Here is a 23846-nt window from a genome sequence, read left to right as displayed (position 1 = left end):
AATTTAGGACGGAATTGATAATATTGCAATAAATTTAATATTTTTTGAACAATTTTCTCGAGAAAAATATTATCCACATTAAATTACCTTGAGCGCGAAGAGACTTTAAATACTCAACTTACAAAGTGATGACAAAGTTCTAAAGATACGTCCAAACACAGAAATACGAATCCATCACTTCTGTACAAGTATTAAATGTCCTTCTCAGACCGGTAAACAGTAACAAAAGTGAAAAATTGCACTTTCTGAATGAAAAATCATAATTAATTCTCCTTTTTTATAAAAGGGCAATGTCATTTTGTCTTCTTCCTCTCCAGCTGCTTGTTGTGGCTCTACATAAGAGGACGCAACTCTCCATTCATTGTACACTCTCATTTCGTCTCTTCATCTCCTTCGCTACACTCGCAAAACTCGTTCCACATAGAACGGAAACAAAACAGGAAAACTTCGAAAGAATGGAGAAGATCGAGCACGCAACTGTTCGCACCAACGGCATAAACATGCATGTGGCGTCCGTCGGCAACGGCCCCGACACGGTCCTCTTCATCCATGGCTTCCCGGAGCTCTGGTACTCGTGGCGCCACCAGATGGTGTCCCTCGCAGCCCTCGGCTACCGCACCGTCGCGCCCGACCTCCGGGGCTTCGGCGACACCAACGCTCCGCCGAGCGTGGAGTCATACACCGCGTTCCACGTGGTGGGGGACCTGGTGGGGATGCTGGACGCGCTGGGGATCGGGCGCGTGTTCGTGGTGGGGCACGACTGGGGGGCAATCATCGCCTGGTACTTGTGCCTGCTCAGGCCCGACCGGGTGAAGGCGTTGGTGAACACGAGCGTCGCGTGGTTCCCAAGGAATCCGGAGAGGAAGCCCGTCGAGAAGTTGAGGGCGACGTTCGGAGATGATTACTACGTTTGTAGGTTTCAGGTGAGGACCAATGTTAGAAAAAGCCTAGATCTGACCCGACTTGGGCATCTCTTTCCAAGAATTTGGAACTGAGTCGTCGCTGCAGGCAAAAACGTAGATCACGGAGCATGCCGGCTCGAGTTGATTGAATTTTCACCAAGTCCCATAAAAAAGTCGGAAATAACATCGTATGAACAATTCTATAAAGACGTAAGTAGCGCACAAGTTGATCTTGATCACTTTTCTGACTGCGGTATTCTTCATCCTTGGCAGGAGCCTGGACTCTGGAGAGGCTGAAGCGGACTTTGCAAAAGCCGATCCTGCCAAGCTCTTTAAGCTATTCCTCGTCAGCCGGGATCCGAGCCCGCCTATCTTGCCTAAGGACGTGGGATTCTCAGGAATGACCAAAATATTTGAGGACCACCAGGTCGACTTGCCCTCCTGGCTAAGCGAGGATGACATCAACTTCTATGCCGCCCAATTCAGCCGGACCGGCTTCACCGGAGGATTGAACTACTACCGCTGCTCGGACCTGTAAGTTCCTCTCTCTAAGCTCATGCTCTCCTCCGTGTCAATACATTTGTACCGATAGTTGATCCCATTGCTGAAATGTTTTCCGATGGGATCGTGAGCCATTTCTTACCGATCCAAAAGCAACGATTCATGTTGGTTTTGAGCTAACCGCACAAGCTGTGGTGGATTTGGGATTTTTTTTTCTTTTTCTTTTTTTGGGATGAAATCGTATCACGTTCGAATCACATTCCTCCATTGCGTTGGTATTTGCCACCTCTAAATACGTTTACATTTCCCTAATGTTCAAGTAGATGGATTTATGAGGAGGAAAACGCTTGAAAGTTTAGCCTAAACAATGCTCATAACACAAGACAGTGACTAGTAATCCAATAAACTAAAATTATGAAAGTGACTTTTCAATATTAAAAGCAGCCAGTTTAATAAAAATATTATTTTTAAATACAATTTTAAGTTTCTTTTAAGAAAAAAATTTCAATCTAAATACAAATATTTGATTATATTGCGATGTGTGTGTTGTAGTAGTCTAATATATCATAAGAAAAGTTCATTGTGAAAATTAAATGCATTCAATTTAATGAAAAAAAAAGATTAGTTTATTTTCTTAAAAAAATTTAAAGATTTTTTAGTAAAAAATGAAAGTTTAAAAGGAACCTTTTGAAAGCTCAATCTAAATACAACCGATATTTTTTTAGAAACTGGGTCTATGGGAAACATTATATTGTATCTATGGTACCATGATATAGAGCTTAATTGCATGTACTTTTGGCTCGATCCCATGCAAATTGTAGTAAATTATAGGACGAGAGTTAACTCTACTCCATTAAGGAATATTAGTTGCATAAAGAATGTTGAAAAAAATCATGTCAAATTAAAAGAAAATAAGACATATAAGAAGTTTGTTAAGAATAAAGTGAATCTACATATAACACAGAACGAATTTTTTATGCAATCATCTAATGACCATTAAATGTAATTTTTGTATGATATTTTCTTCAGTTATTTGAATCTCTTGATTATCGTCACTACTATAGCTTTTAAAAAAGATTGAATTCTCACGTAAGTTAAATGAAAAAATGTTAAGGACTTCTAGCAAACATAGACTGTTCAACAAATTTGAAATGTAAAATCCATTTGAAGCATGGGGATTTAAATTAGTTAATTTGTATTTGAGATGAATTTTTTTAGTCACACGCTGTTTCAACAACTTACGTAGATGTGTCCTCAACACGATATGGAGCAGTGGTTTTTTGCTAGATTGAAGATGGACATCGAGTAAATTACACGTTGCTACTTCAATCTTTTCCTTTACTATTCTCTTTGGGCATCACAATCAAAGTGATATCTTGAATCCATTTCCATCTATAATACCTCCTTTATGGACGTAGAAATTGGGAGTTATCCGCGTCATGGACCGGAGTGCCAATCGAAGTGCCAGTGAAGTTCATAGTGGGGGACCTGGACCTCACCTATCACATCCCTGGCGTGAAGGAGTATATCAATGGCGGTGGGTTCAAGCAGGCAGTGCCCAACCTAGAAGAGGTGGTGGTGATGGAAGGAGTGGCTCATTTCCTCCAGCAAGAGAAGCCTCGGGATGTCACTTCTCACATTCATGACTTTATCAAGAAATTCTCATCCCCATGATCTAGTAGTGTCTTGTGTTGTCCCTCATGATGGATTATTGTCCATTTGGATACCAACCGTGGATAATAAATGGGCAAGAGAATAATAGAAATAAATAAAAAAGTTCAATTCATCCGTTATCCATTCAGTAATTACGAACTAAAGATGATCAAAAATGAAAACTCAAAATAGAAACTGGAAAAATCCCTTTTAGGAGCTCTTGTTTCCGATCTCTGTGAAGGTATGCGCACACACATAGTCGATGCCATTTGAATTTGCTTTATTATGTAGTTTATTTACTTCACATGTATCTTTTTGAATAATGAATATAATTTTTTTGATAAAAAAATCTTTAATTGTCAGAATATTAACTTTATCCTTCTCTCTATTTTTTCCCAAGTTTTGAATGAGTGTTTGTTTTTACTTATTGAAAGAAGGAAATATTCATTGACTGTTCGCATTCTAGAAAAGAGTCCATATATAATAATGTTCAATATTTTGCCTCTCCATACAAGTAAAATCATTAATTCATAATGTTGCGAAGATAGTTCCGCAAGCACGCGGGTTGCTCCATGATAATTAGTTTTCATTGGACGATCTCACATATATATATTGCTAAAGTTCCACGTTCTCTTTTTTTAAAATCCCACATCATATGTACTCAACAATTATTAAGGAGACACAAACGCATGACTATCGTTTTTGTAATGAGCTCGACCTTATTCATATTCTACCTCGATAAAATCATCAAGTTTTTAAGGGACAAACTAGAATTTTGATCATTTATGATGTAAAGTAATTAAAAATTTGAAGACAAAGTTTGGATGTTCGCGTGATTTTGTCTTCATGCCCTTGGCATCAAGAACAATCATAGGTCGCATCCAATGTTCTGGGAACCCCGATTAAAAATGAATTGCACACTGACTTCGGCCAAAAGGAAAATTTCTATATAAATAATATATAGGAATGCGGATGCAATCAATATCGTCCATGAAAATTACAGTCGAACGATTGTGTAACGACAACGGAGAGCCTGAGCTACACCCGTAATTTAGATAAGTAAACCCGTTAGTAATAAATTAGGGTTACGAAAACAAATTTCATGGAGTGACAATGTAAGACGTGATGCCACATTGTTTATCATCGGAGACGGGAACGCTCTGAGTTTTAGTATCGTTTGAACGATAAATTAAGAATTTACTGATATTTTCTCGTCCGGAAAGTTTTATTAAACGGTTTAATACAATGTAAGAGTATGGTCAAGACACGTGCAGCGCATGACGTTCTAAGGCGTCACAGTTGCACGAAGAATAAAAACCAATCCCTTACACGCATGATAATCAATTGTCGTTAGATGATCTCAGAATTTTTCTTATCCCGCTAAAGTTCATGATTTCTTTCTTATATCACACACCAATTGTACTGAACACTAATTATAGAGACACAAACACATGCACATCATTTTTGTAATGAGTTTGACCTTATTCGAATCTACATCAATAGAATCATCGAGTTTTTTAAGAGATAAATTAGCATTAGATAAACTAGCATTTTGATAGTATATAATATGAAGTAATTGAATAATTGAAGACAAAGTTTGGATATTCACAAGAATTTGTCTTCATCCTTCTTGGTATATGGAATAATTACAGCTCTCATCTCTTTCGACAGCTCTTGGCATCTGGTGACCGTTTAACCCCAATTAAATGTTTCTTTCTTATTTTCCTTTGACCCAGAAAATCAAGAGTTTGCTTATTTTGCTTGATTTCTTCCATCGAAAAATCAGTGCAGAGATTGGTGGCCTCTCAGCTTAGTACAGAAGTAAAATAAGGCGATGCATTGGTTGAACATGGCACAGTGATCTTATTGTCATTGCAAATGCAAAAAAGAAATTGTAAAAAGCCTCAAAGGTTGAAAAGAAAGATAATAGATCTCCAAAACCTATTACATCTTTCAATTTTCATAATAACTTTATCATGATAGATCATCTATATCTAGCCGTCTATCTATTGTTATCATTGCCGTGGCCGCTGTCGTCATTGTTATTATAACTATCATAAAGTTAAATTATTGGTATATTGTGTGATTGGGAAAAAAAGAAGAAAAAAACAACACTTATGAGTTCACTATTTAAGCTGTCAAAATACTATAAAATCCATCTAACTAATTTTGGTCGGAAATTCTAATGTAAATATCAACCATCCTAAGTTACAAGATCAACGTTGATGTGACTAATTTTTAATAATATTTTAATTTTTTTGAATATATATATATTTATATATTTATTTTTCTTCTCTTCTTTCTCTAATCAATCGTTGGGTCTCGACAATAGCTAATGATCGGCTAGAGGCAAGAGCCAATGAGATCGACCTCACCAGCCTCGAGCAAGACTCAACTTCCTCTGGTGATGAGGTCAGCCTTGCCAGTGGGGAGATGTGCCCTCACTGGATCAAGTGAGGGTTGAACCTTGCCAATCACAAGGGGAGGTTGACGTCACCAATGATGAGCAGGGGCAAGAGCTTCACCTCACTAGTCCTCGCCTCTAGTCGGTTGTCGAGGCCCAATGATCGGCAAGAGAAAGAAGCAAAGAAAAAAAAGAAAGAGGACGAAAAAAAAAATATTGAAAAAATATTAGGGTTAATACCCTGAAAAACCCCAAACCGGTACATTTGTTACAAATTTATACCAAACTATTTTTTTGACCACCAAAAACCCCAAACTGGTACTTTGACAAATTTACCACAAATTGGTACACTTGTGACAATTTTCCCTATGTTAGTTTTCATTAAATTTTATTATCAAATTATTAAGTTAAATGACACGTGACAGTTAACCGGTATACCAATTTAGGATTTTACGCTCCGTTTGTCACAGTTTACAATTTTTGTGATTTTTTTGTGCTATTAATCAAATTTAGCAGAGGCTATATTTGTCATAAATTTACTAATTTATGGATTTTTGCAATTGAATAAATTAGTTTGGGATAAATTTGTCATAAATGTACTAGTTTATGGTTTTTTATAATCGATCGGGGTAAATTTATCACAGATTTACCAGTTTTGGGTTTTTCATGGTCAAAAAAATAATTTGGGGTAAATTTGTCACAAGTGTACCAGTTTGGGGTTTTTCATGGTTTTAACCCAAAATATTAAGATATTATTAAAAATAATCCACATCAACGCTAATAGTGTCACATAGGATAGTTGATATTCACGTCAATGATTTTTTACTAAAATTAGTTGAATTGACTCAATTGACAAAACATGATAAAGTTTATACAATTGGCAAAATTAAAATGTTTAAGATTGAATTGATAAAATTACAATAAGTTTAGAACTTATTGACAATATTTTCAAGGAAAACATTATCCATATTAAATTATCATGTATGCAAAGGGCCTCCATATGCTCGACTCATAATGTGATGACAAAGTTCTAAACGTACGTTCAAACACAGAAATAAGAATCCGCCATTTCTGCACAGGTATTAATGCCCTGGTCAACGGTGACCAAAGTGAAAAATGACACATTTTTAATGAAAATGATTATTAATTCTCCTTTTTTATGAAAGAAACAAGTCATTTTTTTCTCTTTCTCTTTCAAAGTCCCATCAAATGGAGTAGTTTAACAACACAATAGCGTTTAATTTAAAGTATATTTCCGTGGCAAAACTCGATGTACCGATTAACTAGTTTTGAGGGAAAAACTAATGATGGAGCGTGCTCTGTCACAATTAGTTGGGAGAGCGACGGAGCCGTTCTCTTCTTATTTCCCCTACAGGCTACAGCTGCTTCTTGTGGTTCCACATAAGAGACCGCAACTCTCGATTCATTGCATACTCTCATTTCGTCTCTTCGTCTCCTTCGCTACACTCGCAAAACTCATTCCACAGAGAACGGAAACAAAACAGGAAAACGTCGAAAGAATGGAGAAGATCGAGCACGCAACTGTTCGCACCAACGGCATAAACATGCACGTGGCGTCTGTCGGCGACGGCCCCGACACGGTCCTCTTCCTCCACGGCTTCCCGGAGCTCTGGTACTCGTGGCGCCCCCAGATGGTGTCCCTCGCGGCCCTCGGCTACCGCACCGTCGCGCCCGACCTCCGGGGCTTTGGCGGCACCGACGCACCGCTGCGCGTGGAGTCGTACACGGCGTTCCACGTGGTGGGCGACCTGGTGGGGATGCTGGACGCGCTGGGGATCGGGCAGGCGTTCGTGGTGGGGCACGACTGGGGGGCAATCATGGCGTGGTACTTGTGCCTGCTCAGGCCCGATCGAGTGAGGGCGTTGGTCAACACAAGCGTCCCGTGGTGCCCCGGCGGCACGTGTTTCCCGAGTGATCCGGAGAAGAAGCCCGTCGAGTCGCTAAGGGCGATGTACGGAGATGATTACTATGTTTGCAGGTTTCAGGTTGTGCAGTCGAGATCTGACTTGGCTTGGGTTTCATTTTATAAAAGATTCGGAGCTGAACTTTTGAGTCGTGGCCACTGGCAAAACGTAGATCATAGACCATGCCCGGCTTGAGTAGAAGCTCAAAGTTGAATTCTGCAAGTCCTAACTGTGTATGTATGTAATCTTTATACTTGGTAGGAACCTGGAGAGATAGAAGAGGACTTTGCAAAAGCTGATCCTGCCAAACTCATTCAGCTGTTCCTCACAACCCGCAACCCAGGCCCACCTCGCGTCCCTAAGGATCTAGGATACTCGGGGAGGACCAAACTGTTGGAGGACAGCCAGGTTGACTTGCCCTCTTGGCTGACGGAGGAGGACATCAACTATTACGCCACCCAATTCAGCCGGACCGGCTTCACCGGAGGATTAAACTATTACCGTTGTTTGGACTTGTATGTTCCTCTCTCTAAGCTTATGCTCGCTTCCAGGTTAAATGTTAGAAATGGCACTAGTAAATATTTGAATATCGCATCTCACGGTCATCCGATTTGGCTTGAGTTTGGTGAAAATTGATAGAGTAGAAATCTGAGTGACATGTGAAAATGATCATCACATATGGATGAATGGCGCCAGTTTGTGATGTGCCTATACCTTCGTATCAAGTTGGTGCCATCCTAAAATGTTTTTCAATGGGATTATAGAAGGCATTTATTACTGGTGAAAATGTTCTAAGCAATGTTGGTTTCGAGCTAATTGCGCAAGTGTGACAGATTTTGATTTCTCTCAATAAATTCATATCATTTTTTAGCTATGTTCTTCATCGTGTCTGAAATTGCCACATTGGAATACGTTGACATTCCCCCGATGTTCAAGTATATGGAATTATGAGGAGGAAAACGCTAGAAGGTTTGCCTAAATAGTTATGGTAGCATAAGGCAATGGCTATATTGTCTAATCTAATGTCTAAGATTGTATAATAAATGCGACTTAATTGTATTCAATTTAATTAACAAGATTATTTTCCTTTCTAAGTAAAATTAAAAGTAAAAGTTTTAAAGGAACCTCTTGAATCTTTTACTTCTCTTTCAATTTTTTTTTGGTGATCGATAATAACTCTTTTATGAGCATAGAAACTGGGAGCTATCGGCACCATGGGCTGGAGCACGAATCGAAGTGCCAGTGAAGTTCATAGTGGGGGACTTGGACCTCATCTATCACATCCCCGGCGTGAAGGAGTACATCCATGACGGTGGTTTCAAGCAGACAGTGCCCAGCTTGAAAGAGGTCGTGGTGATGGAAGGAGTGGCTCATTACCTTTTGCTAGAGAAGCCTCATGAGGTTACTTCTCACATTTGCGATTTCATCAAGAAATTCTCATCTCCATGATTTTATTTCTCTCTTTGAAAAATCAAGTATGGAGCTGCTCATTAATAAAGGACGAAACTGTCGCTTTTTTTAGCTGTCCTTTTTCTTATTTTTCTGCCATTTGGTATTACAATGGAAGACATAATTATATCCATTTTGAATATTCTAGTTTCATTGACTTGGGATCTCTCTTTAGGATATTATGCTGTCACGTCTCAAAGCGCAACAATTTGACCAAAATAAAAAGGTGCGACAGAAAAAAGTAATTCCCTTTTATTTTTGGGAGAACTACAGAAGGACTGCTGACACTTGCCACAGTATGCTAAAACCTCTTACTTCATGCCTCAAAATCCTAAGACTCAACCAACAAAGGGTTGGTCTAGTGGTAGGATGCTAACTCCAAACCGACTTTATCTGCCAATGGGTAGAGGTTCAAATCCTAGTACAAAGCCCTTGTTGGGAGGGGAGAAACCCTCAAATCCTCGGAGTGGTTGTCCACTTTGGCCACTATTTTATTTACCAATATATATATTCTAAGATTCATCCCAAGCGTCCACAGCTATGATTCCGTTAATTTTGTTGGCTTTCCTTAAAATGAATATCAATGTGTCATTCTTTTGTTAAGAGTCACTTTCCTTTCGCACAAGCACAAGTGACATTACTGTGGTGCTAAATGGCATAACTTTAGAATAGATTGAAGATTATAAAAATAGACCTAAATAAAATAAAATAAAAAGAAAGAAAAAAATCACCAAAAACATTAATTGTGCCCACAATGACATATTTACTTCAATTTTTTTTTTGTAACATCAAAAGTCCGAAACTTATATCGGTATGACATTTTTTTTTTTGTAACATAAAAAATCCTTACATCTACTTTTTTGACACCTAAAACCCTAAATTATGTGGAAACAAGTTTAGGGTTTTGGGTATCACAAAAGAAAAAATTAAGAAAGGTCACCAAAAAAAATTAAGAAAAATGCGTCATACCGGTATAAATTATAAATAAATGTATTATGATCAGCGTAGTTTAGAATTTCCGTTGCTGTTTTCGAAAAAAATAGATTAAAAAATGGGGCTAGATAGAAAGGTGGTGCTGTTGCTCCTTTTGTCGTATACGAGGATGCCCTCGTCAGCGACAAAGGGGGCATCCTATCAAGTGCAATCCTATCATTGTTTATCATATATACTCTTTCTTTAAGAGAAAATTTTGTATAATTATGGCGTCAAAAATAAATAGAGAATTTGAATTTTGGGCCTCCAACATGCCTATTGTCACTGCTCTGACTTCAAAGGTATAGTATTCCAAAGTTAAAAAATAAAAATAAAAATAAAAAATTCACAGGTCATATATCTTGAGCATAGAATCCTTCAGGTAAATATATTTCAAATGACCGGTCATTGATAGTAATTTGAATGAAGATAGGGAAAGTGTCCGTTCAAAGGTTAACTAAGTATTTTAAATAAAATTTTGAATCAAAGTTTTCTTTATCTCTTACTCAGTAATAAGATAATTTTAGGATCTAGATTTGACATTTCGGGAGGTTGCGACCTTAAATCTTACGTCATGAGTTTAAATTTGAGAGGGGAGAAAGAGAGAGAGGGTGGATAAAAAGGGAAAAAGAAAACAAAAACAGGAATAAATTTGAGCCATTTAATGGGGGATAAAAAAGGAAATAAAGCTAAGCCACACGATGACTAACCCAGGATACATGTAAGATGTTAATTTACTCCATAACTTTGCAGGATCCAAGGCATAACCTCTTTTATGTTTGTATATAAAGAGTCATATCTTCCTTGGCCTAATATCCTTAAAAAACCTTCAACTTAGTTATTGTTCCAATTTTACCTTTTATCTCATACAAAACTTTCAACTTTAGGTCATATCCTAATTCTCCCATGCACTTTTTTTGTCTTATAAAAGAATCCTCAACTTTAGGTCCAATCTCAATTTCATCCTAAACTTTTTTTGTATCATAAAACCCTAAACTTTAGGTCTAGTATCAATTTTATCCTAATTTTTTTTTTGTCTTAAAAAAAAAATCACAGCTTTAGATTCAGTTTCAATTTCACTCTAATTTTTTTCATCTAATATTATCAGCTTTCATTTGAGTCCCAAAAATTGCTCTCCATTAATCCTCCATCAAAATTGCCCTTAGGGATTTTGCAGTCGTCCATCTCTCATGCTTGGAAATGTTCCATTTCTTATGGTCAGAGAGTTCGTGCTTGGGATGCTCGCATAGCTCATGCTTAGGAGTTCTCCATCTCTCGGTTGTCTATGAGAATCTTAGATGGAGGGTTAGTGTAGGCAGATTTCTGGAAAAATTTGTGGTTTTCAATAAGACTGTAAAAATTTTAGCATAAAATTCAAAACAAATGGTAAAGTTGGGACAAGACCTAAAGTTGGGAGTTTTTCAGAGAATTAAAAAAAAGGTTTATGATATAAAGTTGAGGGTTTTATATGAGACCAAAAAAAAAATTTATGATAGAATTTGGACTGGACCTAAAGTTGAAGGATTTTAATGAGACAAGAAGTAAAATTGGGACAAAAGCTAAATTTTGAGATTTATTAGGGTATTAGGCCTATTTTCCTTCCTTCCTAATTAAAAAGAAATTTTCATAAATCATGCCTTTGGTTGTTGACTTACCAATATGGACATCATCCACTGTTACAGCATGTTTGGAAGCAAAACTAGGTAATGGAGAAAATGCTGGCAAAGAAAATTGAAGTAATAATTTGTTCCCCAAATTAGAAAGATTGCTTCTCATCTTTAACGGCAATAAAAGGGAAAAATTACACTTATGGAAATTTTAAATCAATTCTCCCTTCTTTTTAAAAAGTGAAATGTCATTTTGTCTTCTTCCACTCCAGTTGCTTGTGGCGGTTCCACGAAAGAGACCAAACCCTATTCATTATGGAGAAAATTTTAAATGAAAACTTGAAATGGATCCATTTTCTCATGAAAAGGCTCAGAGATTATACATTTTCTCATGGAAAGGCTCAGAAATTATACATTCTTTCAAATAAGAGTATGAAATAACAAGTTAATCTCGAATAAGGGCTAACATTCATCTGGCCGTCCAAATCTTCTCCAGATACTATTCCGGCCACCGAAGAAGGGGAATTTTTGTCCAAAAAATTATGGGCAAATAATTTTCTCTTTCGCTTTCCTGTATCATGATGATTTGGCCCTCTGAAGTAACATAAGCAGGACAAAAATAAGAAGTAACACAATCCTCCCTCCGGTTATATTGCGCAAGCAAAAACAATCACACCATCCATTTGCATCCTCAGACGCTCTCAGACTCGAGACCTGAAACTCACACTTGCGATACCGAGACAATTGGGGAAGACGATGGACCGGAGAGGAAGGCCCGAGGGGATGATTCTATTGCTTGCGCTCCACGGTCTGAGCGAGTACAATAGGCTTGAGACGAAGCCACTGGTCAAACGCCAGCCTCCTCACCAGTCACCACCATCATGCTCAAAATGTGGTTTTGGAATATAATAATCCTTTTAATTTATTTAATTTTAAGAAAATTATTATCCATGCTACTTGAACGAATTATCATATCCTAATTTGAGTTGAATATTTTACGTGAATGGTCCACACTATTTTTTTTTTTTTGGTCTATTGTTCAAACTTACAGGATTGAGCCAAATCAGCAAATTACATTAATTTAAATGGGATAATGTTGGCTTTTTTTTTGGTATTGTCTATGGACTAGATTATATAATTTACTAAAATTTCAAGGACTATATTAAACTAATTAAAAGCTCAAGCATGATATTGCTCATTGGGCTTGTGACATCCTAAATTTCTGATTCTGTTTTCAATTAAATGAGACGGACTTTTCATCGATGCGCTTATAGTTCAATTCTCCAAGCTGATCACTCACGAGATAACTAGTTTATTAAGTGAAGCCGTTAAGGAATTTAAATGCAATAGGCTTGAGAATCTGACCATGAACCGACTGCTTGACTGTATAAATCTACAATGATCATTACGACACTGTCAAAATCGAACAGAGATCAGTAATAGGTCGATTTGACTGAGATATGTAATTAGAGTGTGGGTGATTCCATCTTATTTCAATATCCTCGTTGACCGGCACTGAACTGATTATTCTGTCGTTTTTGGTACCCTGTGTCCGTATTTGAAACATCGAGATTTTCACGACAATCAAGAGTCGCCAATGTGTCGAAGATTATGTCGTGGCTTGAAAATAATCAACCACGGGTCAATTGCACTGAAAATTTCCTAAAAGCTACCCGGTAGATTAGGACGCACTCAAATCGCGCCAGAGTTAAATTAACCGTGATTTTAAACCCGAATTCAGAAATTGAAGGTTACGGCATGTCACAATTCATTTTAGAAACGTCGACTCATATTCAAAGATTTTTCTACAAACCGAGATTTTGGCGAAAAAACAAAGTAAGGCCGTTTTTGTTCGGGATTGTCAGAGGGCCGTTTTGAATCGAATATTCGGGATGCAAGTTGGATCATTTGGCGGGAAATGTCATGAGAAGGCCGAGGACACATGGACTGATTTATTTGAACTTCAATTGAGCTTCAATTGATTGGAATTATGAGAGAATTGAATGGATTGAATGGGGAATGTCCAAAATTCGTAGCTCCCATGGCACACCACATTTTGAACCTATTGCCAAGCTTGTAGAGGAAGATTGGAGGAGAGAGAGTGGCTGAGGTCATGTGGTGTCATGGTGGGGGCAAAGCCAATGAGAAGATGGCAAGTGTTGAGCTCTAGAGAGCCCAAGGAGACCCCCACTCTTCAACAGCTTCTTCTCCCTTAATCCAAGGCTTTCTCCATTGTTGTTGTCCATCTTAAACTTCAAAGAACCAGAGGAGATCAGCCCTCAGCCGCCCAAGACCGTCGCTTGCCCGCCGGACCCCTTTTTCCCCTTGTTTTCCCCTCATTCCAGTTTCTACTCCAGCCGACCTTTCGCCAAAGATTCGAGTAAAAAGTTAACTTCCCGGTTGAATCAGCGAACGAGCCACCCATCGCCGTGAAGAAGACATCCAGCCCGTTCCGGAGCACCTCGCCGCTTGCCGGAACGATTCTCCGGCTGTCCCGTACGGCCGCCCGAAGCCGCCGCTCGCCATACCGTCTGGACTCGCCTAGTTCCGCCTGTTTCGCCCGTTTCGCAGTTTTCAGCCATTTTCACCCCATTTCTACCCTACCTCCACCCATACCAACCTCCAATAAGATTTCCTTGACCCCTAGGAGCCGCCGGTTGCCAACCACCCGCTCGCCGGAGCTCCGATCGGCCCGTTTTCGCCGTCGAAGTTGCTGGTTTCTTTTCTGCAGTTCAGTCCAAATCAGAAGCATAAGACAGCAAGAAGTTCCAGACTTCAAGGCCCGTTTTCAGTGTCTTCCCGGCCTCCGTTGGTGTCGCCGCTTCGGGGTTTATCGACTGCCTTGGCGTCGTGGTTGTCGTGAACTCACCGGCGCGCAAAACCGGTGAGTTTATCCTCTAAACCTCGCTTAGCAAGTTAATCATGCTTAAGGAGTGTTTAGATTAGTCTATTTAGGTTTAGGTGGTTAGATTATATTATTTTAACGTAAATTAGCTTAGTTGTATGATTAGTTTAATTGATGTTTAATTAGGGCTAATTGTATGTTTAAATTAGTGTAACCTTGTTTAAGCCCTAATTAATTGTTTTAATTAAATAATTATTTCGAATTTTATAAATATTATTTTATTAAATTATATTATTATAATATAATATTTAATTATTTAATTTTCGGAATTAAATTTAATTATTTAATAATTTCGAAAATTTTGCCGGGATGACCTAGGTCGTTAGAATTTCGCGATCGCGTAGGTGCGGTCGGTTTGTGCTAATTGTATGTTTAAATTAAGAAATTGAGTGATTGATGATTGTGGTTAATAATTCCAATAATGTAAAATTAAGTGAAATTGGAGAAGTTTTGATATTTAACTTGAAAATATCCGGTGTCACTATTGGCATCGCAATTGGTTGGTAGGACCAGTTTGAATCTATTGATTGATTTGATTGAGGATTGGTTTGGGTTATTGTTGAATTGATAGCTTTGACGAGCAGTTGTTTATATATGTATCGGCTTGTCGAGCAAATATTATATATATATACGCTACAACTTCAGTGAGCTATCTATAGGCTACAGCTTTAGTGAGCTATTCTATACGCTACAGCTTCAGCGAGCTACCGTCTATATAATATAGCTTTGGAGAGCATTTGTCGTATTAACGACTGGTTTGATAGACGGTATGGAAAGATAGATAATATGATTGAATTGAATCATTGATGATCGAATTTGGTTGAATTATGAAATGTACTGACGTGCATGATTGGACTGAGGTGAGGTAAGTCCTCAATCCTCTTTGTGTGACTAGAGCACCCTGGGGCTTATTTTCTTCCTAATCGAGTTTTAGGGGTAGGACTCGCTGAGACATTGTCTCATCCCGGTTGTGGGATAATATTTCAGGTCCCTAGATGGTGGATCCTCCGGAGCTTTTTGGTAGACCAGTGAGGGTCGCTGAGAAGATTTTTGACTTCGCCGATCTCGACTGAAGAGCTGGCGAATGGACCTGTCTAGCTGATCTTAGGACAGCTTAGTTTTTGAGGACCGATCTTCTATAGATCTTTTGTAAATAGCCTAGTCCTATAAATGAACTGGTTTGATATGTATAAAAGTATGTGGTTGGTTTTGAAAATGTGATCCTGCTTTTCTATCCCAATTGAGTTTTGTCTGGGGATTATTTATCCGCTTCCGCATGTGTAATTAAAAAGAATGGGTCGGCGACGTGTCCTGTGAAGTCGCATTTCTATCTGACCGAAGTGGGATGTGCGCGTGCTCGAGGTTCGGGACGTGATAGGGCTAAAATTCATGGATTATATTAAACAAATTAAAACATCAAGATGATATTACACAATAAATCAAATGTAGGGACCATTTGCGTATTTATTCTTTTAATTTTTTAATGGCGCACGTCGTTTGACCAAAAAAAAGAAATAGCCCACGCCATATGTATGAAACAATGGTAGAGACACAAACGCATTTATATCATTTTTGTAATGGGTTTGATCCTATCCAGATCCCACCTCGATGGCAATGCATTTTTGTAATGGGTTTAATCCTATCCAGATCCCACCTTGATAGCACCGTCAAGTTCTAACAGATGAACTAGCATTTTGATCCTATCGAGATCCTACCTCGATAGCACCATCAAGTTCTAAGAGATGAATTAGCATTTTGATAATATATGATATGGAGTAATTAAAAATTTGAAGACGGAGTTTGGATGTTGACATGATTTCGGCATGAAGAATCAATCACAGCTCCCATCCAACGTTTAATAATGAATATTGAATGAGCATCCACCAAAAATAAAAACAATGCACTAAGGAAAAGAAAAAGGGATTGTATCGATTAGTTTACTCGATTTCTTGGGATTAAATAAATGTGGAAATTCGTTGTCTCTCAGCTTATTATAGAACTAGAATAATGAGAGATTAAACAGTTATCTCAATAGCCGAAAAGAAGGACGGCAAATAATCATAAGGAATTACTTATCTCTCTTGTTATCATTACTTTATCATGTGATGATAGATTACATTTATTTATTTATTTATTGGTAAAAAAATAGATTACATTTATTTTCTACAATGCAATTGGAAAAAAAAAAAATTAGGAGTTCACTATTTAAGTTGCCAAAGTACTATACACATTTTTGTTTGTACCATAACCACTTCCTCACATCAACACAATTGCAATAAATTGACAATATCTCTTATCAAAGTTTCAAATTGAAAAAATAAAAATAAAATCCTAATCCATAATGCTAAGACGACCACATCATCCAAACACTAATACCTCACATCTCATCACGACACATATATTGGACATGTATTAAAAAATCTACAAACCTATAATCATTAACTACCGCATAACTTGAGCATAGAGTGAACTGTTTTTTTTTTTTTTTTTTTTTTTTTCAAATGATACTATTTAATTAGGTGAAAAAGTAGGAATGCTATTATAATTTTGTGGGGGGAGGTGGGGAGAGAGTGGGGAGAGAGAAATATAAATAAATGTAGAACATCTATATTTATTTGTTTTCTGATCGTTGAGGCGTCAATTGGTCGTATAACCAGCTGGCAACAATGCGAAAATCCCCCCGCCCTCCTTTGAACGGTCAACGGGGAAATGGGGAGACGTTACGCAAAGCTTGAATTATATCTCGTTTTTAAATGTCGATTTGCCTTCTTCCTCTCCCATCCGGTCTGCTTGTCGTGTTCCACGAAAACGGCCGAACTCCGGATTCATCGCCTACTCCTTTTTAAACGTCGATTCGTCTCTTCATCTTCTTCGCGACACTCGCCGAACTCTTTCGACAGCGAACGGAAGGAAAGCCAGGGAAACGCCGGACAAATGGAGAAGATCCAGCACGCGACGGTTCGCACCAACGGCATAAACATGCACGTGGCGTCGGTCGGCGAGGGCCCCGACACTATCCTCTTCCTCCACGGCTTCCCGGAGCTCTGGTACTCGTGGCGCCACCAGATGGTGTCCCTCGCGGCCCTCGGCTACCGCGCCGTCGCGCCCGACCTCCGGGGCTACGGCGGCACCGACGCGCCGCCAAGCGTGGAGTCGTACGCGGCGTTCCACGTGGTGGGGGACGTGGTGGGGCTGCTGGACGCGCTGGGGATCGGGCGCGTTTTCGTGGTGGGGCACGACTGGGGGGCGATCATCGCGTGGTGCTTGTGCCTGCTCAGGCCCGACCGGGTTAAGGCGTTGGTGAACACGAGCGTCACGTGGTTCCGGAGGCTCATGTGGTTCCCAAGTGATCCGGAGAGGAAGCCCGTCGAGACGGCGAGGGCGATGTACGGAGATGATTACTACATTTGCAGTTTTCAGGTGAGAACTAACGTTAAAACAGTCCAGATCTGACTAGAATTTAGCTTGATTTCTTAAGTATTCGGAACTTCGAGTCGTCGTAGCGACTACCAAAACCTTAGTTACTTTCCTGAAATGGTGAATCTCTGACTTGGTAGAAACCTGGAGAGATTGAAGAGGACTTTGCAAAAGCCGATACTGCCGTACTCATGAAGGTGATCCTCACCAACCGTAATCCAAGCCCACTTCGCGTGCCTAAGGACTTAGGATTCTCGGGATTAATCAAACTATTCGAGCAGCACCAGGTCGAGTTGCCTTCTTGGCTGACCGAGGATGACATCAAGTACTTCGCCGCCGAATTCAGCCGGACTGGCTTCACCGGAGCTGTGAACTATTACCGTTGCTTGGACTTGTAAGTTCCTCTCTCTGATATTGTGCTCTCTTATGGTTCGAACGTCGATGATGGCACCAACAGAAAATTTGAATCGCCGTTGCTTGCGGTTGCGAGATCTCGCTTCAGTCGTGGCGGAAGTTCATAGGGTAGAAATCTGAATTATATGTAATGATGATCGTTGCATATGGTTAAATTATATTTCAATGGGATTACAAAGCAATGTTTACTGGTGAAAACGTGTGGAGTCAGTTGTGACGGATTAGGTGGCACTTTGCTGCGGCGGCGGCGAAGGAAGACCACTCAAACTGGATATCAACTTATCGATAGAAATCCAAATCCGTCACGACTGACCCCACACGTTTTCACCAGTAAATTGCTTTAGATCCCATTGCCACCTAATACGTTCACATACTATGAAATGTAAAATCCACTAGAAGCATGACAAGTGCACTACCTAATTCGTATTCGGGACGGATTATTTCGGTCTCACCGTTTTCAACATTTAAGTAGATGTGTCCTCAAAGCGACATAAATCAGTGGTGTTTCGCTGGAACGAAGATGGGCGCAAAGTAAATCATACGTTGCCACTTCAATCTTTCCTTTTTCTTAGGGAATGCAATCAAAGTGATGTTTTGAATCCATTTTGATCCCGGAGATCTTCTATGCACGCAGAAGTAGCGAGCTATTGGCGCCTTGGGATGGAGTGCCAATCAAAGTGCCGACGAAGTTCATAGTGGGGGACCTAGACCTCACCTATCACATTCCCGGTGTGAAGGAGTACATTCACGGTGATGGGTTCAAGCGGGCGGTGCCTAACCTAGAACAGGTGGTGGTGATGGAAGGAGTGGCTCATTTCCTCCAGCAAGAGAAGCCTGAGGAGGTCACTGCTCACATTCATGACTTCTTCAAGAAATTCTCATCCCCATGATCTGCATCACTCTCTCCTCAAAATTAAGGAGGAAGCAGTTGTTTTCCCCCCCTTAATAAAGGACCAAACTGTTTACTTTTTTTTTTTAAATTCTCTTGTTTTAATTTTTCTGTCATTGGGTATCACAATGGAACCATATAAAACTAATAAATATTTGACACTTGATAAAAATATGCTACATCACTAGACATATTTATTTTGTGTTCTAATTTTGTTGCCTTGGCATTTCCCTTTTATCATATCTACCATTATCGCTACGGGTGAATATGGTCCAGTTGAGTGGTTCGCACCTTGAAATCGGGAACCGTTACCGTTCACTAAGGACCAGTTCCAAAAAATTGAAATCAAAATCCACCCATTAATTTCATGTATCCATGGAACTGGTCTCAAATCCCTACAAAATTTATTCGGCCTTATATTTGTGTTAAATTGCAAGCCATTGATTTTGATTAAACATTAAAAACTGTAAAGCAAAATGAATAAATAATACTCGTTAGTTAAAAACTTAATTTTTTCGAAGGTTATGGTGCAATCCTCTTAAGGTAACTCGACATTGGAAACATGTGGAGAATTAGACTCCACATTAAAAGTCCTAACTTCTATAGAAGTTAAAACAATAATCGCTTGATTCATCTTTTTTCAACGTCAACCTAATTTAATCATGAAAATGGCTAAGAAGAAACCTAATTATATCCTTAAAACAAGCCGTTGGCTCTTATGGACATCTCCAAACGGTTCTCTACTTCCTCTACATTTGTTTATTTTGTTTTGGTTCAAAAAGCAAGTAAGTGGATTATTGGAATTGAAAAAAAAAAAAGAGAGTAGAGGGTTAATCCTATTACATACTCAAGAGACAAAATTAGTCCTACAAATATACATAAATATGCACATACATATATATGTATGTGGTAGAAAAACTACAAAATAATTAAGTAATTAAGATGGAATTTTTTTTTAAAAATATATATACAGATTTGGTCCAAGTGGGTGAGCAGGGACAGTTCAATGTTTAGAACTAGGAACCGAATCGATACTTATTGGTTCAACTAAATTGGAATCAGGAATCGGACCGACTCCCATGAGAACCATTGGTTCCAATCCAATTTCAGGCAATTTTGAATTTTTTTTGTACACCTCTAATTACCGCCTCTTGGAATCCAACAAAAGAAATAGTTGTGTTTGAACGAGATAACTTTGAACCGATAAGAGCGGTGCAGTTAAAGAGCTTAGATCAGTTCACTTGGGAACTTGGGAACTTGGGAAGTAAGAGCACTTATCAATGAGTGTAGCGAGCTGTTATCCCAATTTTTGGAAGAATGAGTAGTTCACTGTTTTAGAGAAGCCAATTTGATTGCTGAAACCCATAGAAAAAGAGCCTTGCTAGGTCACTCATTACGTTCTCCCCCTTTGATCCTTTTGGATATCTTATGTAACGATGCCTCTCTATAGGCTCTTCTTATCCCTAATATTATCAATTAAGAACTAATTTGACAAAAAAAAATGCAACAAAAGAAACAATTTATTTTTATCTTTTGGGAGAATGACGGTAAGACTCCTGCCACCTGCTGAGATAATCTTAATACTTTTTGCTTTATACTTTTAAATCCTAAGACTGGTTATAACCGGTAGTCATTCTGTTAACTCAATTGCCTTTTCTTAGATGAAAAGTCTATAACGCATTTTTTTTTGTTAAATTTCCCCTTACTATCCGTGCAAGTGGCAATCATGCAGCGCCAAATTCGCGTCGCGTCAATGAGGACTGAAAATGAAAAAAAAAAAAATATATATATATATAACTCCAGATCCAAGGGGTGAGGGACGGACAGAGGGTGGCGTCGTTGTCCCTTTTGTCATTGGGAAGGGCGCGGCGCCCTCGCTGACGACAGCCATCCCCTATCTTTCTTTCTGTCGAGTGCAATTTTTTTTTTTTTTTTTTTTTAAGTTCATTCCTTTGTAAATGGAAAATTATCCATAATTTCGTGGTCAAAAGATAAAGAACAAATTTTAATTTTAATTTTGAGCCTCCAACATGCGTATTGTCAATGCTCCAAGTTCATGTTATAGCAACCCACAGTAAAGAAAAAGTCTCAGGTTTCATTTCTTGAGTCAAGAATCCTCTAGGCAAATATATGCCAATTGACCGGTCATTAAAAGTAAAGTGAATGAAAGATATGGAAAATGTTCCTCAAAAGGTTAACTAAGGATTTTAGGTGAAATTTTAATCAAAGTTTTCTTTATCATTTTTTCAGTAACAAGGGGGGTAAGTAATCATCAAGATAAGAGAATTCGAATAAGTAGTGACTCTCGGTAGGTAGAGTCGTCAAATGGTCAAGTCGAAAATGGTATGATCCATATTGATCCATTTTTATACAATGTAGACCCATTTTCATACAATGTAAATTTAATGACATATACTCAACCCAATCCATACACGACCAATGCTCAACCCGACCCATATTATCAAAACACATTAATATTCTAGGAAAATCATTTTTCAGAAAAATAACCATATTTTCAATATTTCGGTTGAAACATGAAAATAAACTAGAAGATATTTTTCACTGTTCAATAAGGAAAATCTTTTCATCATAAGAGAAAATCTTTTCATCCATTTTTATACAATGTAACCCTTTTCATACAATGTAAATTTAATTTATTTATTAATATATTTTTTCTAGGAAAATCATTTTTCATAACATTTTTCAATTTGTTATCTTTTTTCACCTTTTTTCATCATTAACCCTTTCTTTTTTTAATTTGTTATCTTTTTCCTTTTTTTTCTTTTCTTTTTCCTTTTTTCCTTCTCTTTCTTTTTCTTTTTCTTCTTCATTGGCCTTGAGCCTCATCGACCTATGGCGAGGCCTAGCTCACTCAACGCCGGCAAGCTTGGGCCTTGCCAAACATCATCAAGGCTCGAACTCTAGCTAACTTGCCAAACGTCAACGAGGCTTCAACGGGGCTCAAGTTGGCCCGAGCTCACTAGCATTGGCCAAGCTTGCCCCAGCTTGATCAGGTGAGGCTCAACCTCACCGAAATCTAGCAAGCTCACATGTAGCGATGGCCATCGTCGCGACTAACGATCAACCAATGAAGAAGAAAAAGCAAAAGAAAAGCAAGAGAGAGAGAGAGAGAGAGAGGGAGAGAGAGAACATAATGGGTCTAAGTTGACTTATTGATGGATTATAAATGGATTCGGAACCATTTATGACCCATTTTTAACCCATATTAAAACTTCAGCTAAATCATTTTCTACCCAGTCCATTAAATATGGGTTAAAATATTGGTCATTGACTTGTTTTGCCACCCCTATTGGTAGGCTCTTAGCATGACCAAGGGGGCATGAATAAACTGAATTGTCACTGAATATGGGAAGAGCATTCTTGAATATATGTGAAATTAGAATTAATTCACAGGATACACCTTTTGATGTAAATATTGGAACTTTAATTTTAAATATGCTTAAGTGAGAGAACTATTGGGATGAATGATTTCTGAAAAAGTGTTTACCAGTACATCAAAAAACAAAATTGTAAGATTGCAGATAATAATGTGAATGAATTAATCCAAGAGTGTCACAAAGAGAGAAGATTAAATAATAATAAAAAGAAAGGAAAAAATGAAAAATGGTATAAATATGAGCACTCAATAGGAGATGGAAAAGAGGAGACGAAAAAAAAAAAAAAAAAAAAAAAGGAGGACAATCTAAGCCACAAGATGACTAGCCTTGGACACATCCAAGATGTTAATTTAACTCATAACTTTACAAGATCGAAATCCTAACTAAAATAGCTAGTCTTTTCTATTTGTATTAAATGAGTCATATTTTCCTTCCTTCCTTTTTTAAAGAAGAAATTTCCTTAAATCATGCCCTGGCTGCTGACTTATGGAAGTCATCCACTTTTCGCATTATGTTTGTAAGTAAAAATAGGAAGTCGAAATGGTCAAGTCGAAAATGGTATGATCGACTTGACCATTTCTTGAATATATGTGAAATTAGAATTAATTCACAGGATACACCTTTTGATGTAAATATTGGAACTTTAATTTTAAATATGCTTAAGTGAGAGAACTATTGGGATGAATGATTTCTGAAAAAGTGTTTACCTGTACATCAAAAAACAAAATTGTAAGATTGCAGATAATAATGTGAATGGATTAATCCAAGAGTGTCACAAAGAGAGAAGATTAAATAATAATAAAAAGAAAGGAAAAAAATGAAAAATGGTATAAATATGAGCACTCAATAGGAGATGGAAAAGAGGAGACGAAACGAAAAAAAAAAAAAAAAGGAGGACAATCTAAGCCACAAGATGACTAGCCTTGGACACGTCCAAGATGTTAATTTAACTCATAACTTTACAAGATCGAAATCCTAACTAAAATAGCTAGTCTTTTCTATTTGTATTAAATGAGTCATATTTTCCTTCCTTCCTTTTTTAAAGAAGAAATTTCCTTAAATCATGCCCTGGCTGCTGACTTATGGAAGTCATCCACTTTTCGCATTATGTTTGTAAGTAAAAATAGGAAGTGAAGAAAATGTAGGCAAAGAAAGTTGAAGTGAAGAAAGCGAAGGTGGAGTAAATTACAAGGCAGCAAAATTGTTCAAAATTTTTTAAATTTATAACACTTTCATTAATTTGGTTATAAAGTTTTCAATTTTGTCAATTGGTTTCATCCAACCAACTATAAATCATTGACATGAATGACAATAGTCTTACGTGACATTGACAATTTTTAATATTTTTAATATATTTTTCCTTTTCTTCTTCCTCTTTTCTAGTGGCCGGCCATAAGCAATGGCTAGGCT

At 38.1% G+C, this 23846-nt stretch overlaps 3 protein-coding genes across 3 annotated transcripts; all 3 read left to right on the top strand.

Annotated features, from left to right (window-relative positions):
- Positions 1-455: 455 nt before the first annotated feature.
- LOC104426779 (epoxide hydrolase A) lies at positions 456-3077 on the top strand. The gene is made up of 3 exons (XM_039304502.1): positions 456-916; positions 1176-1436; positions 2822-3077. Exons 1-3 carry the CDS (start codon positions 456-458, stop codon positions 3075-3077), a joined length of 978 nt encoding a protein of 325 aa, XP_039160436.1.
- Positions 3078-6800: 3723 nt separating this feature from the next.
- Positions 6801-8987, top strand: LOC104427972 (epoxide hydrolase A). Its single transcript, XM_010040978.3, has 3 exons — positions 6801-7466; positions 7647-7900; positions 8579-8987. The coding sequence occupies exons 1-3, from the start codon at positions 6981-6983 to the stop codon at positions 8832-8834; spliced, it is 996 nt and encodes a 331-aa protein (XP_010039280.2). The 5' UTR covers positions 6801-6980; the 3' UTR covers positions 8835-8987.
- An 8090-nt stretch (positions 8988-17077) lies between these two features.
- Positions 17078-19131, top strand: LOC104426777 (epoxide hydrolase A). Its single transcript, XM_010039931.3, has 3 exons — positions 17078-17738; positions 17876-18129; positions 18784-19131. The coding sequence occupies exons 1-3, from the start codon at positions 17253-17255 to the stop codon at positions 19037-19039; spliced, it is 996 nt and encodes a 331-aa protein (XP_010038233.1). The 5' UTR covers positions 17078-17252; the 3' UTR covers positions 19040-19131.
- Positions 19132-23846: the final 4715 nt, after the last annotated feature.

The sequence above is a fragment of the Eucalyptus grandis genome, chromosome 11 (assembly GCF_016545825.1).
Source record: "Eucalyptus grandis isolate ANBG69807.140 chromosome 11, ASM1654582v1, whole genome shotgun sequence".
In the NCBI taxonomy this organism is placed as follows: domain Eukaryota; kingdom Viridiplantae; phylum Streptophyta; class Magnoliopsida; order Myrtales; family Myrtaceae; genus Eucalyptus; species Eucalyptus grandis.
This window is presented reverse-complemented; position numbering and strand designations above follow the sequence as displayed.

Excerpts from the sequence above, each read along its gene's own strand:
- LOC104426779 (XM_039304502.1), top strand. The coding sequence starts at position 456 with ATGGAGAAGATCGAGCACGCAACTGTTCGCACCAACGGCATAAACATG. Across the intron at positions 917-1,175 it reads GATGATTACTACGTTTGTAG|GAGCCTGGACTCTGGAGAGG; the intron begins GTTTCAGGTGAG and ends CATCCTTGGCAG. Across the intron at positions 1,437-2,821 it reads TACTACCGCTGCTCGGACCT|AAATTGGGAGTTATCCGCGT; the intron begins GTAAGTTCCTCT and ends TTATGGACGTAG.
- LOC104427972 (XM_010040978.3), top strand. The coding sequence starts at position 6,981 with ATGGAGAAGATCGAGCACGCAACTGTTCGCACCAACGGCATAAACATG. Across the intron at positions 7,467-7,646 it reads ACTATGTTTGCAGGTTTCAG|GAACCTGGAGAGATAGAAGA; the intron begins GTTGTGCAGTCG and ends TATACTTGGTAG. Across the intron at positions 7,901-8,578 it reads TATTACCGTTGTTTGGACTT|AAACTGGGAGCTATCGGCAC; the intron begins GTATGTTCCTCT and ends TTATGAGCATAG.
- LOC104426777 (XM_010039931.3), top strand. The coding sequence starts at position 17,253 with ATGGAGAAGATCCAGCACGCGACGGTTCGCACCAACGGCATAAACATG. Across the intron at positions 17,739-17,875 it reads ACTACATTTGCAGTTTTCAG|AAACCTGGAGAGATTGAAGA; the intron begins GTGAGAACTAAC and ends CTGACTTGGTAG. Across the intron at positions 18,130-18,783 it reads TATTACCGTTGCTTGGACTT|AAGTAGCGAGCTATTGGCGC; the intron begins GTAAGTTCCTCT and ends CTATGCACGCAG.